Source organism: Balaenoptera acutorostrata, chromosome 5 (assembly GCF_949987535.1).
Source record: "Balaenoptera acutorostrata chromosome 5, mBalAcu1.1, whole genome shotgun sequence".
In the NCBI taxonomy this organism is placed as follows: Eukaryota; Metazoa; Chordata; class Mammalia; order Artiodactyla; family Balaenopteridae; genus Balaenoptera; species Balaenoptera acutorostrata.
In genome coordinates, this window is record NC_080068.1 from 81,861,467 (window position 1) to 81,878,244 (window position 16,778).

Here is a 16,778-nt window from a genome sequence, read left to right on the forward strand (position 1 = left end):
TCTCCAAATAGTGTTGGAAACTGTCCTCAGTCATGAGTGACATTAAACAAAGTAATCAAATTCATAATCTGGATTTATTTCATGTGATTGAGTGTCTGTTCGCTTTGAAATGGAAATGCCAGTTCTGAATCAATGCACAGTATGTGAAAACTGCCCAATATTTAGTAAGAAAATAATTGTATAACACCATGCAACTAGAGAAATATGGAAACATTTCCAGCTGAGCTTAAAGTATGAACATTTATTTAACTATTCGAATGATCTAATTATAATATAGCCTTATACTATTGGTTTAAAAAATTGTATGGAAAAAACTTGATAAAATGTTGAACTTGGATTTGTTGTTAGTGTTTCAAATAGGTGAGGCAGATGAGAAACTTAATAAATGGTCTTGTGTTAAAAAAACCTCACTGGGTTTTGAAGATAAAAAAAACAAGTCTCTTTCCTTCCCCTTTCCTATCTGCAACTAATGAGCTCAAGCTTTTCAGCAAGTCTGAGTAGATGCAAATATGGAAGACTGGATAGAATTTATTCCAGAATTTCCTGAATATGCAACTCAGAGGAAGAATCCTGTGAGTTTCTGTAAATCAAAGAGAACGTGGTTGAATGTGCCGCACCCCTTCTAGAGAACCACGTATTGAAATATCCAAGAATATCTGCAACTAGGAAATGCTTTTGACTCTTTCACCTGCTGTTTTCTAAAGATGTTTGTGTGTTTGGTATCATGCACTGAGCATAGTTATAAAAACTGCAATATATCTTGAGGAATTCATATTTTTACTTGACAAGATGTTTTAGAACTTTTTTTCTTACTCAGCTAAATTCCTCTTTTAAAAAATTAATGTTTTTAACCGTAGAGAAGCATCGTGTGGTAATGTGAGTCCGGGACAGCAGGAGCTGAACACTCAAGGTTAACTTAGAAATTTGTGTATATAATATGCTCAAGAATTTCTGGACAAATACAAGGATAAGCAAGATGTGTTCCTGGCCTTTTTTGTATCTTCCACTTTGGGCAGAAAAAAATACAAATAAAAATAAATTTGAAAGACAACATATAATAATTGGTACAGAAAGGTCCACAGAGTACAGAATCATGAGGTTACAGAGGGGTTGAGAAAACATTTCTTCAGAGATCTTCTAAGGAGGAATAGCAGCTCGACTGACCTTTGGAAAATGGATACTGTTTCAACTGGCGTTTTTAGATGAAATACTTTTCAGGCTAGAGGGAGTGAAAAGGCACTGATGTCGGTGATATCTGGATGTCCTGAAGTCTATGAGATAAGTAGAGGGGTTAGTTGAGGTTATTTTATGGAAGACGCAAGTTAGGCTCTAGGACCAGGAGGGAGAAACTGCCAGAGAATTACATGTCCAGGTTGAACACAGAACTAGGGAAAATGAAAAAGCCAGTGATCAACTACCAAAAAGAGGGTCAAATTCACAAACAGTGATTGAGAGATCACTTAGAAGCCACCCATGACTTGGAGGGAGATCAGGACTTATACTATTGGTAACTTTGTCAGTGGCTGACTTTCCAGTCTGTGCCCAGAATCTCCAAGGCCGCTTTAGTGGGGCAGTTTCCCACCTGCTCCATAAGTGTGTGAGGGCCTCAAGCCTCCTGGGAGAGCTGTCCTGCGGCCAGCCTTTCAGTGAAAAGCAGATGTAGTGGAAAGTTGACAAGTCTCTCTATCTGACCAGGGTGTTCTATATCAATCACCATGTTGAACTTGAAGTTGAATCTTAAATCTCTGATAAAAAGTATCTTTTTTATACTGGTGAACTAGTTGGCCTTTTCTCTCAAATCACACATAACTTGTGAAGACCATGCCAAGCAAATAAAAAGCTTCCATATTTTATTTGTAATTTGAGGAAAAAATTCTTAGTTTTAGTGTTTATTAAAATAACATGGCTAATTTCAGTCAGTCTAGCTGCAGAGAAGTGAATGAGGGTATTGGAATCAGACAGAAATTAGAATTGTCAAGCTATCGCTCATTTGCTGTGTGACTCAATGTCTCAGAACCGCTGTTTCCCACACATAAAAGTGTAAGGTCAAGGCTTCCTCTGTGGGATCAGTTGGAAAAGTAGGTAATATTGGGTCTGACTACAGAGCCCCTTAAGCAGGACTCAGTAAACCTCAGCTTGCTTTCTTTTCAGAAGAGCATCATTTCATTTCAGGTGACCTTTGATAATGTTACCAAAAGTAAGTTCTAGTCAGTTCTCACCTTGGCAATTATAAGGTAAAGAAATCATGTGTTCACATTAAACTTGCAAAATTAAGTTTTTTAGTGGTTATAAAAGCACATGGTTTAAAGCGTCTGAAAGTTCTGCATGGCTTATTAAGAAAAAATAGCTGGGGAGAGGGGAAGTTGGATAAAGACTGTCAAAAGGTCCAAACTTCCAGTTTATAAGATAAATAAGTACTTGTAATATATAACATGATAGATATAATGAATACTGCTGTATGTTCTATACGAAAGTTGTTAAGAGAGTAAAACCTGAGTTCCCATCACAAGGAGATTTTTTTTATATTTAATGTCGCATCTGTATGAGATGATGGATGATCACGAAACTTACTGTGATAATCATTTCATGATGTATGTAAGTCAGATCATTATGCTGTGCACCTTAAACTTATATGGTGCTGTATGTCAATTATATCTCAATAAAACTGGAGGAAAAAAAGCAGTTTTCCTCTTCTCCCACTTTATCACAAGAGGCAGCCACTTTCTGCTTTCTTTAGTAGTTTCTTTTGGTACTTACTTTATCTTTTTCTTTTTTAATACATCTTTATTGGAGTATAATGGCTTCACAATGCTGTGTTAGTTTCTGTTGTACACCAAAGTGAATCAGCCATATGCATACACATCCCCATATCCCCTCCCTCTTGAGCCTCCTTCCCACCCTCTCTATCCCACCCCTCCAGGTCATCACAAAGCGCCAAGCTGGTCTCCCTGTCCTATGCTGCTCCTTCCAACCAGCCAACTATTTTACATTTGGTAGTGTATATATGTCGATGCTACTCTCACTTCGCCCCAGCTTCCGCCTCCCACCTGTGTCCTCAAATCCATTCTCTACGTCTGCGTCTTTATTCCTGCCCAGCCACTAGGTTCATCAGTACCATTTTTTTTTTTTTTTTTAGATTCCATATATATGCGTTAGCATACGGTATTTGTTTTTCTCTTTCTGACTTACTTCACTCTGTGTGACAGACTCTAGGTCCATCCACCTCACTACAAATAACTCAATTTTGTTTCTTTTTATGGCTGAGTAATATTCCATTGTATATATGTGCCACATCTTCTTTATCCATTCATCTGTTGATGGCCACTTAGGTTGTTTCCATGTCCTGGCTATTGTAAATAGTGCTGCAGTGAACATTGTGGTCCATGTCTCTTTTTGAATTATGGTTTTCTCAGGGTATATGCCCAGTAGTGGGATTGCTGGGTCGTATGGTAGTTCTATTTTTAGTTTTTTAAGGAACCTCCATACTGTCCTCCATAGTGGTTGTATCAATTTACATTCCCACCAACAGTGCAGGAGGGTTTGCTTTTCACCACACCCTTTCCAGCATTAGTTTCTAGATTTTTTGATAATGGCCATTCTGATTGGCGTGAGGTGATACCTCATTGTAGTTTTGATTTGCATTTCTCTAATAATTAGTGATGTTGAGCATCTTTTCATGTGCCTCTTGGCCATCTGTATGTCTTCCTTGGTAAAATGTCTATTTAGGTCTTCTGCCCATTTTTAAATTGGGTTGTTTGTTTTTTTGACATTGAGCTTCATGAGCTGTTTGTATGTTTTGGAGATTAATCCTTTGTCTGTTGTTTCATTTGCAAATATTTTCTCCCATTCTGGGGGTTACTTTGTTTATCTTAATAATTTTTTCATACTGTTTCTTTCTGACTCTTCAGCGTTAGTAATTAGCTGTTGAGACACTACCGTGGAATATAATGTTTATTCATTTTCACCCACTGTCCCCCCTGCATAGACACAGTTCCCATGTAATCATTCTTTTAAAGTAGCCATATAAAATGTCTATGTTATACCTGTATTTAGTTTTATACTCTTAATATCTATATAAATGCTACTCATATTTGAGCTTTGCAACATATTGTTAATTTTTCTTTCATTTGCAACCTTTAGTTTTCCTTGGAGTTAATAATTATTGATTTTTTTTGGTTTGCTTAGTTTTTTATGTACTTAAAATTCATTTATCCACAAATTCTTCCTCAGGACTATGAATTTGTGAAGTAATCAAAATACATACACATATCAATTTCACCATCATACAGCCCCCTAAGAAAGCTTATTTAGCTTGTATTTTCTAACCCACTTTTGTTTTTTGTTGTCCTATATTTAATGTAGAAAGCACTTTCTTTCTTTTGACTGTTCGTCTTATAATGTACTGTTATTGTTCCATGGACATAATATATTCTCTTATCTTTCTATGGATATTAATAAGTGTTTTGAAGCTTTCTTTTCCTGTAGTGTCTGTTTCTTTCAATTTTTTGGAAGAGGGTTTCTTCCCCATCTTTTACCTTAGAGATGTTTTCCTCAAATGTTTTGTTAATCCTGGGCTTTTAATTTTTTTAATTAAAAAAAAATGTATTGCCAAAAAATGCTAACCATCATCTGAGCCTTCAACAAGTCATAACCTTTTTGCTAGTGGAGAGTCTTGCCTCAGTGTTGATGACTCCTCGCTGATCAGGGTGGTAGTTGCTGAATGCTGGGGCTGTTGTGGCTGTTTCTTAGAATAAGACAACAGTGAAGTTTGCCCTATCTATTGCCTCTTCCTTTCATGAATGATTCTCTGTTTGGGCTGTTCATTTAAAATGAGATCCTACAGAGCTGATTGGATCAGGCCCTGATGGGTCTCTCTGTCTATTTCTTGTAAGATGATCTTGCTAGGCTTTCCTAATGTGTTTCCTTGGAGACTCCTCATGCCAGTATCTTTTAAATGAATCTCCTTATTGAGGGTGGTAAGAGTGGTTAACGGCTTTTTGGGAGCTCAGTGGGGAACATGGACTTTGAGTATAAATATTTATGATATAGACGTGATTCTACTGTTTTTAGTGCTGTCCCCTACCTTTAGCCTTTTCTGAGTCTCCCAGTCCAGAGACCCCTGTTTGATCTTCTCCAGTGAATAAAACCCTATTATCCTGTTGAGGAAGAGGAGGGGCAGTTTTCCAGGTGAGAAGTAAGGGAGGGATTCTGGGATGGAGTGGTGAGGGGTGCAAGTTTATCTCTTTAATTGCCTTTCCACAACTCTTCTGTTCTCAGCACCCCCTCTCCTTCATAGTCACTTCCAGAGTTACTTGTGCCTGTATCTCCTGAGACCTTCTGAAATTTTGTGAGTAAATTGGTTTTCCTCTCAATTTGATCTCTTGGAGGCTTAGCAATCAGTTCTCTGAAACCTCCTGAGTTAGGTCCTATCCCTTCTTAGGCTTTCCTGATTTCTTGATACTGATGCTATCATTTACTTTTTCAGTCAGTGTTGGCTTGTAGTTATTTATTTTTATTTGCTTTTTAATCCTTTGAGGTTTTAGGAGGAGTAGAGATAAATGCAAACTTTTCATTGGTCGTCTTAACTAGAAGCTGGTTTCATGTTAGATTTTTTGTTTTTTAACAGAGTATAACTCCATAAAATAAAGAGGTCTGAGTCTTTTAACGTGGTTTTTCATATACCATGTCATATAAGCACAAAGCTCTTTGTGAATATTGTAAAAGTTGGAAGTCACACATTAAAATTTGTGCTTTATCATTGGCTTCTAAAACTCCTTTTAGCACTTGAGATTTTATCTTAAAATTTGTTTTTTCTCATTTAAAGCAGAAATGGAAGCTGGGATTTCAGAAAATTTTTGTTTTGTTTTTATTTTTTGGCCCCAACTCATTTTGGTTCATATAATCTTGGAAACAGTCATTTTGGTTTACTTAGAAGTGAGGAAATACAGTCTAGAAAAAAGGGCTGATATTTTCTAGAAATATTATAATTCCTTGGATATGTGTCTATAAAATACTTCATAACTAATACTGCAGCATTTACTATTTTTTTAAATTAAATTAAATTTATTTTTTATACAGCAGGTTCTTATTATTTATTTTATACATATAATATACATATACATATAATATGCATTGTTTTTCTCTTTCTGACTTACTTCACTCTGTGTGACAGTCTCTAGGTCCATCCACGTCTCTACAAATGACCCAATTTCATTCTTTTTTATGGCTGAGTAATACTCCATTGTATATATTTACCACATCTTCTTTATCCATTTGTCTGTTGATGGACATTTAGGTTGCTTCCATGTCCTGGCTATTGTAAATAGTGCTGCAATGAACATGGGGGTGCATGTGTCTTTTTGAATTATGGTTTTCTCTGGGTATATGCCCAGTAGTGGGATTGCTGGGTCATATAATACTGCAGCATTTAAAAGCCTCATACTTAAGAGTAATGAGATAAAATAACTAAATAAAAAATGAGTAATTAGATAAACAAACAAAAATCTATACTTTTGGAAATTGTAGTAGTTCTAAAAAATATTGAGTCTAGTTAGTGTTAGAGCAGAAAATAAGATAAAATATGCATATAATTCTTCAGGATTATGTAAACAAGGCAGGTGAATCTGGAACAGCATGTCTACGATATCGTTTTTCTTAGATATTGTTTAGAATAATTGAGAAGTATTTTTTGATGATTAAAATACCATGATTAATAAAAGCCATAAATTTGACTTAGTTACTTAGGTTCATTTCGGTTATGTGATGTTTGAAGATGACAGTTTGGTAGCCTCTGCCACTTTAAATTAATATCATTGGTTAGCATGCTTATCCAATTTTGTAGTTTTTTTAAAGCTAAAAGATGTAATCTTTTAAAAAAAAAACCCTTCTGGCACTTAGGATTGAAATTAAACAGGAGTGCCTTCATGTATATACTTCATAAATAGAGATGTAATTGTTTGTATATACACTGTTGTTAAAAAAGAATTTTTAAGACACAGTTTTTGAGACAACAAAAAACTGACACCAGATGGCGAGGCTGCATTTATGATAGCAGTTGAAACTTTACACAACCTGCCCTACTAGAGCTCAAGGGAAGTGCTTACAGAAATCCATTCAATAACACCACACATGCCTTATGAATTATTCTAAGAAAAGCTTCTCAAAGAAATGTTTTCCTTTAGAACCCTAAAAACAAAATAGGATAAAACCTAGGCTAATATTTTTCATGTCTACTTTACCTTTTTTTCCCGAAGGAATTCTGAAGCACTTTGCAGAACTGAACTCACATATTAAATGGGTAAAGGTCAAATGTTATTGCTACCTAAAGGGATATTGAGGGTGCTTTGCCATGAAATGTACCAGAGTCTGTTTTGTGTAGTTGTTAAGAGCATAGACTTTGGGACCAGACTGCCTGGATTTGACTCACAGAAATGATCTTTATCAGTTGTGTGACTTGGGCAAATTATTTAACCTGCCAGCTCCTCTGTGGCTTCATCTGTAAAATGGGAATAATAATATTACTTGCCTCATATGATTGTTTGGAGGATTGAATGAATTAATGTTTGTATATGGCTTGCAACAGTGCCTAGAACAAAGCACTATATAAGTGTTGTTTTTATTATCAAGATTATTGGGCCAAGTAAGTTCTTTATTGACAGGCTTTAAAATCTCTTCTCTGTATAATAATCCATTAGTCAGTTCTAATTTGTGTCATGTGATAGTAGGAACACAGACTAGAGTGACACTGTATTTTATACTTTGTCTTTTTTTTTAACATTTACTAAATAAATTGTTAATTGAAATTTAAGGGAAAGATATAACTTATGTCAGAGAAAGCGTTAAAAGTACTTTAGAAACCTCTAATTGTGTGTAATAGATTAATTTTACAGAATTACACTGGATTTAGTTGCCTGGTATCAAGTAGATTTTTATAAATATATGAGAAAAATATCTAACTCTGGTACAGAAAAGATAATTCTTAAAAATTTACTATTCACCAATACTTTAATTTAAAATTTTATTGGAATTTAGAAACAGTGCTTCTTAAGCTTTCCCTTTTATATATCAATAGTTGAAATTTTGATTAATTTATTGAGTTTAACAATTTAAATTCAAGTTTCCATTTGCTAGAAAGAGGAATTGTGAGAAAGGATCTAAGTATAAGTTCTTATCTTTAATTAACCAATTATTAGAATTCAGTATTGAAGTTCACATGCAGAAAATAACTAACTGAATGTTGACACATTTAATGAGCAAAATAGATTAAACATGTTTATATAAATTTAGTTTTAGAAACATTTAATTTATTAATTTGAATTTTTAAATAGGGAGGTACAAAATGCATACATCTTAAAGAATACATTTAAAAAATATTTAACTATAAAATGTATTTTAAAATTACATGGACACTAATGATGAATTACAAAGCTTTTGTCATATAAAAATTCTGATCTTTGTACTTGAAGAAGCAAAAAATGAAATTAATGGTGAAGTGGTTTTGTTAGTATTTGTTTTCTCTATACATAACATGAAAATTTGAGGAAGCATCTTGCAGTGAGAAATATATGTATTTGTTAGTTTATTCACTAGATATTCAGCATATTTTATATGCTAGAAACTGTGGTAGTTGTTGGTTTTACATTGATGAAAAAAACAAATGGTTTCTGCACTCAAGGATCTCAATATCTAGTATGGGAGGTGGAGGACACAAAACAAATATATAATTGCAAATTCTGCTAAGTGTCATTAAGTAAAGAAATGGAGCAAGAGACCAAAGGAACCTGAAGGATCTATGTGTTACTCAATGGTTGCCACTTGGGGGAATGACTTTTGAGCCAAGATCTCAAGGATAAGGAGCCAGCCAGGTCAGGAGCAGGCAGGGAGCATTCCAATGAAGAAAATGGCATATGGGAAGGCCACGAGGCACGAAAGCATCTAGACAGAAGGGGCAGTATGGCTGGAGGATAGTGTCCACAGAATAGTTACCCACAGATTTGATGGCCGACTGGATGAATGAATGGTAGCAGAAGTAATGTTTTAACGGCAGGATAGCAAAGTGGCTCTCTCCAACTACAGAACATTTGATTTTTCAGTTGCCACACTCTCATTCCATTTCAGCGTGGGCTGGGATTTGTCTTATTTACCTGTCCTTCCATAGATTATTAAACAGATTTAACCTTTCAAAATATTCAGTTAAAATGGCTGAACACATCTAAGAGTCACGTGGTAGCTGAGAAAATTAAAAAATAGTTGTGGGAATATCTTAGGAGTTGAGTCTCTCAGAGGCTGACGTTTTGGTTGGCTTTCTTCAGAAAGCCAAGCATCCAGTGTGTGGTTTCTAGTCAGTGCCTGAGAAATGTAGCTTGTCACATGGTAGCATCTCTGACTGATCTCTGAGCTGTCTGCCCTCTCTCCTCTCCTTCTCATTTTCCTGTGGACATGAATGTTAAGTTCCTGGATGATGCCTCAGACCTCAAATTGTCTATCTAGATGGTGATGGAATTCTAAGAAAACTTTGAGTCCAAGTGGCCGCAACTAAACCATCTTAAGTAAGACATGTTAAAGTAGGTTCTAGGGACCTCCCAGGTGATGCAGTGGTAAGAATCCGCCTGCCAATGCAGGGGACCATGGGTTCGAGCCCTGGTCTGGGAAGATCCCACATGCCACAGAGCAACTAAGCCCGTGCGCCACAGCTACTGAGCCTGCGCGCCACAACTACTGAGCCTGCGAGCCACAACTACTGAAGCCCGCGCGCCTAGAGCCCTTGATCTGCAACAAGAGAAGCCACCCCAATGAGAAGCCCGCGCACCACAACAAAGAGCAGCCCCCGCTCGCCACAACTAGAGAAAGCCCACAATGAAGACCAAACACAGCCAAAAAAAAAAAAAAAAAAAGTAGGTTCTAAACTTGTTTTCACTTCCAGCTTTGGCACATTTTGAAACTTCGAATCTAACTCTGAGGTTTCGGAAGTTTTCTCGCCTTCTGGCAGCCTTTCTTTTAAAATATGCTGGTTATTTGAGTGCTGGTCATTTGAGGTTTTATCTGTCTGTCATCTGGCTGTTTTTTGCTAAGGGGATATGTGCTTAATCACGTCACTCTTTCATTGAACAGATTCTTTTTTAGTGCCATGTGTGTCTCTGTGTTAGTTGCTGATCATAGAGTAGAGAGTGAAACATCCTTGGTGTGGGAGACATCAAGCAACTAAACAAACATGTAATTAGAGATTGTGTTAAGTGCCATGAGGAAAAGGAGAGGGTGCTTTGAGAGGACAGCTTTGTGACTTGCTTTGGATTGGCTCATCAGGGAAGGAGTGTCTGTAAAGGTGGTTTAGGTGGAACTCTGAAAGGTAAGCAGTAGTTAGCAAAGGAGTTAGAGGGGTAATGGAAGGTCCTAAGGCCGTTATCTCCCACAGACGTTGATTATTTTTATTCTAAAATGGACAATTATATGTACTACTGAGCTCTAGCTTACTGCTGTTCACCATGTAAGGTGGGCCTAAAGCAAAATCTTGATTTATAGAATTACTGTTGAGATTGTGTGGGAAGATGTCTGCTCACCTGCCTTTAAGTGTGACAGAGATCAGTATGAAATGAGTGCTAAGTGATTTTATTCAATGTATAATGACTGTGTGTTTGCTTAGTATTTCTTTACCTTGTAACTCTTAACGCTGGCAACTTGAAGAACCTTTGAGTCAGTGAAGGAAATGAAAACCGGCACTGTTGGATGTTGCAAGGTTAAGAGAACACATGACAGGCCAAGGGAAGTTAAAAAGAAGCAGAAGGATGAGGGAGTAAGATGGAAAGAGGGCTGGATCGTTAGTTGTAGTTATATAATTGTAAGGTCTTATGTTCTTATTACTTCATGATTAATTCAGTGCTTATATGTGAAAGTGTTGTCCATACCAATGAATTTTGAAACTTTTCTCAGTTTGATCAGGTTTGCTCTAATTTTATCTTAAGCAGAATAATTCGGCTAATGATCAATGTGGGCAGCTCGCTGTATTTCACTAGAGTAATAATAGGTGTGTGTGGCCCAGGAAAGAGCCCAGAAGACAAGTTCTCCACACTTTCTGAGGTGCTTTTTCTACCTTTAAGTCTTCTGAAAACCACAGAAAGCTATACCATTTCCTTATCTTAAACATGTTAGAAAACTGCAAAAGGAAGAGGTAGACGCGGTTATCTACCTATTTGTTTAGAGATGACTGGTTTTTTAAACGGGAAGTTAGTTTTCATATATTATCTGTGATAAAGGCTAAAAGTATCTAGACTGCATCAGTTCACACTGAGAGTCGTATAGAGAATAAGACATTCACAACCTTCAGGATTGTCTGACTTCGGGGAAGGGGACTGAAACAAAAAACAAAAACAAGCCCAACTAGAAATGGGTCTTCACTTTTCCCTTATATAGTCAGAAAATCTTTTTCTCCTTTATGCCTAAATAGGGAACATATGATGACATTATTTTGCTTTGTTTCTCATGTCAGTAACCATTTTAAACTGCATTTGCCTTTCATATGATTCTTTTTCTCAAAATGTTAATGTTTCAATGAATTTTGGATGATTGCAAATGATTCTCCATATTTAGTCAGGGCCTTTTCAGCTTATTTGATCAGAATTAAATAATATATCTATGTAAATCCAATTGACAAAGCTTTGTTATTTTAGCAAAATATTATGCATGCCCCGAAGCAAAAATTTTAAAAAATAAGATAAAATGTTATAAGCTTAATGAAGGATAAAAATTTATGTTAACTTCATTGAGGAATTATCTCCTGTAAGGGATATGGGTGCCATGATAGTGTTTCTGACCACACTTTGTTTTCCACTCAACGTTACCGATGTGGATAATGACACTGCAAGTTACATTTTAAAAAATGATGACACTGTTAGCAGTATCCTTTTTTAAAAACACCTAGGTCAACTGATTAGAAAGTGTCATTGTACGTATTTCCTTTCCTTTGTACCATTGCCAAAACTGTACGTTGTCATAGCCTACTGTTTTCTTCACTGCTTACTAGCAAATTGGAATGTACTCAACACAGTTCTATATTACAAATGTATTTAAAATCCAAGTGCATGGTTCTTAAATGTAAAATGACAATTTCATACGTTTTACAGAAAACGCATGTTTCAGAAGAGATGGGTGAAATTTGATGGCCTTAGCATTTCTTATTACAATAACGATAAGGTAAGTACGTTTTACAGTTTTCAAAGATTGTCCTATGCATGTTGAGTGTACTTCAATAAACTAAGCACGTGATTTGGTCTGTAAGAATAGGAGTTGGATTAAGAGCATGAAAAGAATTTGCATAGGATAAAACACTTAACTCTTTCCATAGTTTAACTTTTCCCAGACATACAAAATTGGGATTTTTTAAAACTTACATATCTAACAATTATTTATGGAATATCTCCTGCAAACTACAGGATTTGCTATAAGTGATATGCAGATACATAAGAAATTGCCTTTATCCTAGAGAGTGCTCAAAAATGTTTACAAAATGATGCCACAAGTAGAAAATGGCAAAGCAAGGAGAGGTTATTTTGTCCTCTGGAAGGGGTGTGGAAGAACCAAGGAATGCTTCTTGCATGAGATTTCTAATGGCCATGAATTTTGAAGAAAGAAGAATGTTTGTACGTAAAGAAACTAGAAAGAACAGGACTTGATAGCAGAGAGAACAATGAGATGCCCAGATTCTCTGATTGGAAAATAGAGTATGTTCAGGAGACTAGTGGGAGATGAAGCTGAGAAGGTTGTGTTTGGAGTTAGAGCACACCGAATATCTTGATGTGCAAGTGGCTACAATATATTCTTTAGGCAGTTGAGTCTTAACGGACATGATACTATTTTGATCATGTCCTTCACCTTAGGGATGAGAATGTCTTTATTCTTAGGAGATGTAGGCTGAAATATTTAGGGGTGAAGTGTCATTATATAAGCAAATGTCTTTCAGATGTTACCTATCTATATATACCCTCTATATGTGTATATTTATACATATGTGTGTGTATATATATATATGCACACATGCATAGCTAGGTAGAACAAAAAATAGCAATGTTAACAACTGTCCAATTGAGGTTATGAGTGTTCGTTGTACTAATCTTTCAACTTCTATGTGTTTGAAAATTTCCTTAATTAAAAAGTTGCAACTAATAAATAGACCGTATTTTTTGTTAGTTAAAATCATAAAATTTTACAATCTTAACTATATACATTCTTTTAGTATATTGATTTAACACTTAACCACATCCTCTTATTTATAGTTTATAATCTAATATTATCTTCTCATTGTTTAGCGATTTTTCACTGCCTAATATTGGTATTATTTGTGGCTCAAACAGAGATTTAGATTCCCTTTCATGTATTGATCAGTGCTACAAGGAAGAAGAGCGTATGCTTTTAGACAGAAAGTAATACACACTGCATGCTACAACACTAAGAATAATAGAAAGTTTAGAGAAGTATTAATTGCTTTCACTTTGCAGTGATCCCACTAAAGCATCAGATAGGTTTAAACACACCCCTTTGACATTTGCAAGATATGGGATGAACATTTTTAAGAGCTAGTTTTCTGCCATAGCTATTGTTTTTAGTTTGCTTGTTCATTTGAATCTTGAGACAATTTCTGTGACCTAGGGTGGGTAAAATGTAGTCTCTGTATCTGATGCAATCTGACCCCTGGTTTTCTTTAGCACCTGTGCCCTTCTCTGGTTTGCTTGAAATGAGGAAGAAAACTATTCAGGAGTGAGACAGGCTTCTGTGCCATCAGGCTCTGCTGGTGTTGATATCATTACCATTCAGGAGAGAGAATTTCTAGCGTCTCTGTCCAACCAGACTCACTCTGTTTGTCCTTTAAAAGCTCATCTCAACTGTAGTGAGGAGCTGAGCACCTATCCACACTGATGCAATAAAAACGATGCAGCCTTGGTTTTAAGTTGAGATAAAAAGTTTGTTAAGATGAATTATTACAAATTCTTTACCTTGACATTAAAATTAAAAAAAAAAAATCAAATTTTTGTTTCCTATGGCATTTCGTTCCTTTACTACTCAGATGAGTGGTTTCATGTTGGCAAATAAAACCAAAAACACTAGGATGGGTGTTTCCTAAAAGGAGACGTGGTTTCTGTTGTGACCCTTCTGGCAAAAGGGATGGATTGGTGGACTGGGAAGAGGGGATTTCAAGGCCAGTGAACAGAGAGCATAAGTGTGGCCATAGCTTCTGTCTCAGCTGGGTGTGCAGTTTTCGTGGTCCTGTGCACCAAGGAGTTGTGTCTTTCAGTGTTTAAATGTGCACTTGAGAAGTCTGTGCTTGGGCTTTCAGGAGGTAGTTTGCAGAGTTGCCTGTTCCCCTAGTTATCTTCTGCTTTCCTCAGTGCTGCTCAATCATGTCTCAGCAAGGCCATTTCATTGTATTACTGAAAATGACATCATCCCAACAGCCTTGATACCTCGTCACCTGCCAAGAGATCTCACTCACCCCCATTCTCACTCAGCTGTGGGCAGAATTGCCCTGTGGTCATTTCATTGTCTGAAAGTGGTAGATAAATGGCAAACTCGACCTAGATATCTGGGTATTATAGGCTCAAGGGATGCTTTAGAATTTCTTTCCTTAAGGAAAATTTCACACGCTGAAAAATGCAGTCATTTTGAGCCTAGTGTCATTTAGTTTGGTTTTTTTCTTTTCCTGTTTTGTCTTTATTGTGTGTTAGAATAGAAATGTAAAATCAACTCTACAGTGTTAAAAATTTTGAGATTTATCTTAGAATCTCAGAAAAGATTATAGATGAGTCATTAGAGAAACTACAACTTCCTGAGGTTAAAGTAGCAGAGTATTCCGCTTCTTAAGTACATTTTTATCACTTCTGGGGAATTTATTTTTCTATTACTCCTCCATAAGTACTAACGTTAAACAACATTATTATTGTAGGCATGTTGGTGAGTTGTTATGTTTTTAAGGAATTTTTTTTTTAATCTCTTTGAAGAGATCTAGAAGAAGGAAAAATCTCCTTTTTAAAATTCCTGTGTCTTTCTCTACAATGCTGCTTCATTTTTTTCTCTACTGAAAAATGGGTTAATGGTAACGTTTTATTCAACATATAGTTAATTATCTCACTAGAGATGTATTTTTGTAAGGTCCTCTAATTCTTAGGCAAACTACAGTTTGACAGTGGATCACCTGGGGGATAAAGAAAATAAATGTTTCTGGATATTCTGGATTTTTCACTATCTGGACTCAGCCACTACAAACTTACAGCCAGAGAGACTGTATCACTGTCCCCAAAGGTGCTGTGCCCCTTTGAATCTCTCAGGTTGCCTGACAATGGGGAGACATTCTCTCCTTCCTGTCAATTCCTAGAGCACTTCCTGGTCTGGTGTTGCCTAATATTGCCATTGTAACCCACTTGCATTTATTGGGTTTTCTTTGTTAAGCCAATCATGTCATGTGTTTCTTTGCAGTGACCTTTTTCAACAGTGTCTTGGTACAACTGTGGAGAACTTGTGTGTCTTTTCCTGTATTTTCACCTCCATGGTTTTGCTCTTCCCTCTGAATCTCATTAGCCATTACCATCCATGAAAATCCTGTGCAAACTTCAAGACCGATCCTGTTCTCCTCCTCCATGAATGTTTCCTTTATTCTCTTCAACTATGACATTTGAACAATAATATGTGGGAAAGGTGAGAGGGAAAACAAGCTGAAAGTAGGGAGGGAAATCAGGAGAGTGTGTAGTAAATCAGGCATTAATTTATCAGGGTGTAGGCTGTATAGGCCAGTGGAGGTGTTTAAAAAAATGAATTTCAAAAAATACTAAAAATGAGCTGTTGGAGTTTGTATAATTGTACTTGATTGGACATAGGATTCATTCATTCAGAAAATATGCAATACTGATTATGTGAAAGGTAATGGAGAAAATAGATGTAAGATGCACAGTCAGTTTGGAAAGACTGTACTGATCAGATGATCCCACGGTAAATATAAAGAATTATCATTTAAATTAGAATTAGTAATTGCTATAGAGGAAAAGTACAGGTTACTGTTAATTTAGGGTTATCTGGCTGGGTGAGGATGAAGGGCCTGAGAGAAGAGACTGGTCAGAGGGCTTTCTTCAGAGCATATATTCATGCTGAAATAGGAAAGATGTAGAGGCAGTAAGTACGTGAAAATGGGTATGAAAAATGTTTCCTTGCAGAACAGAGTATTTAGAGTCATGGGACTGAGCAGAACCACAATGTATTCATGGAACTTCAAGAAAGCTAATGTGACTAGAAAGAATCAGGAAGTGGTATGGAGCGAGTTGACCATGTAGATGTCGGAAGAGTCCCAGGTTATGTGGGTACAAAAGAGAAGCACAAGTCAAAGGCTACTCTTTTGAAGACTGATTGACCAGAAGAGTGATATTTTTTTGGACAGATATAGAGGGAGGGTATGTTTCCAGGAGGTAATTCAGTTTTAAAGTTTGAGGTGGTTATGGGACAGTTATATGTCCCATTGATGATTCAAAATATGGGAATGGAGTTGACAGAAATGGACAAGGAAGGAAGGAAGGGACAGATTTTAGAATTCTCCACATAAAGTTGGTAGTTGAAATAGTAAGAAGGGATTTTTTTTTTCCTTAGGGACAGAAGATAAAACCAAAAAAATGGAAAATAAGGGGGAGAAAAAGTTACTTTGTTAGTACTTATTCCTTGACCTCCCTCCCCTTTTTCCAGGAAGTTGCCACCTCATCTTCCTAAATCACAGTTCAAGTATCTTACTTGATTTTGGCTGCTTGAAAGGA

General features: G+C 36.2%; 1 protein-coding gene across 10 annotated transcripts in view; it reads left to right on the top strand.

The window, feature by feature from the left end:
* Window positions 1-16,778, top strand: part of ARAP2 (ArfGAP with RhoGAP domain, ankyrin repeat and PH domain 2) — a 211,959-nt gene that overhangs the window by 40,521 nt on the left and 154,660 nt on the right. For all 10 annotated transcript variants that reach the window (XM_057547413.1, XM_028165607.2, XM_028165610.2 and 7 more), the window contains one exon: window positions 12,117-12,186. In XM_057547413.1, coding sequence (XP_057403396.1) covers window positions 12,117-12,186 — 70 coding nt within the window. The remainder of the gene's footprint in view (window positions 1-12,116; window positions 12,187-16,778) is intronic.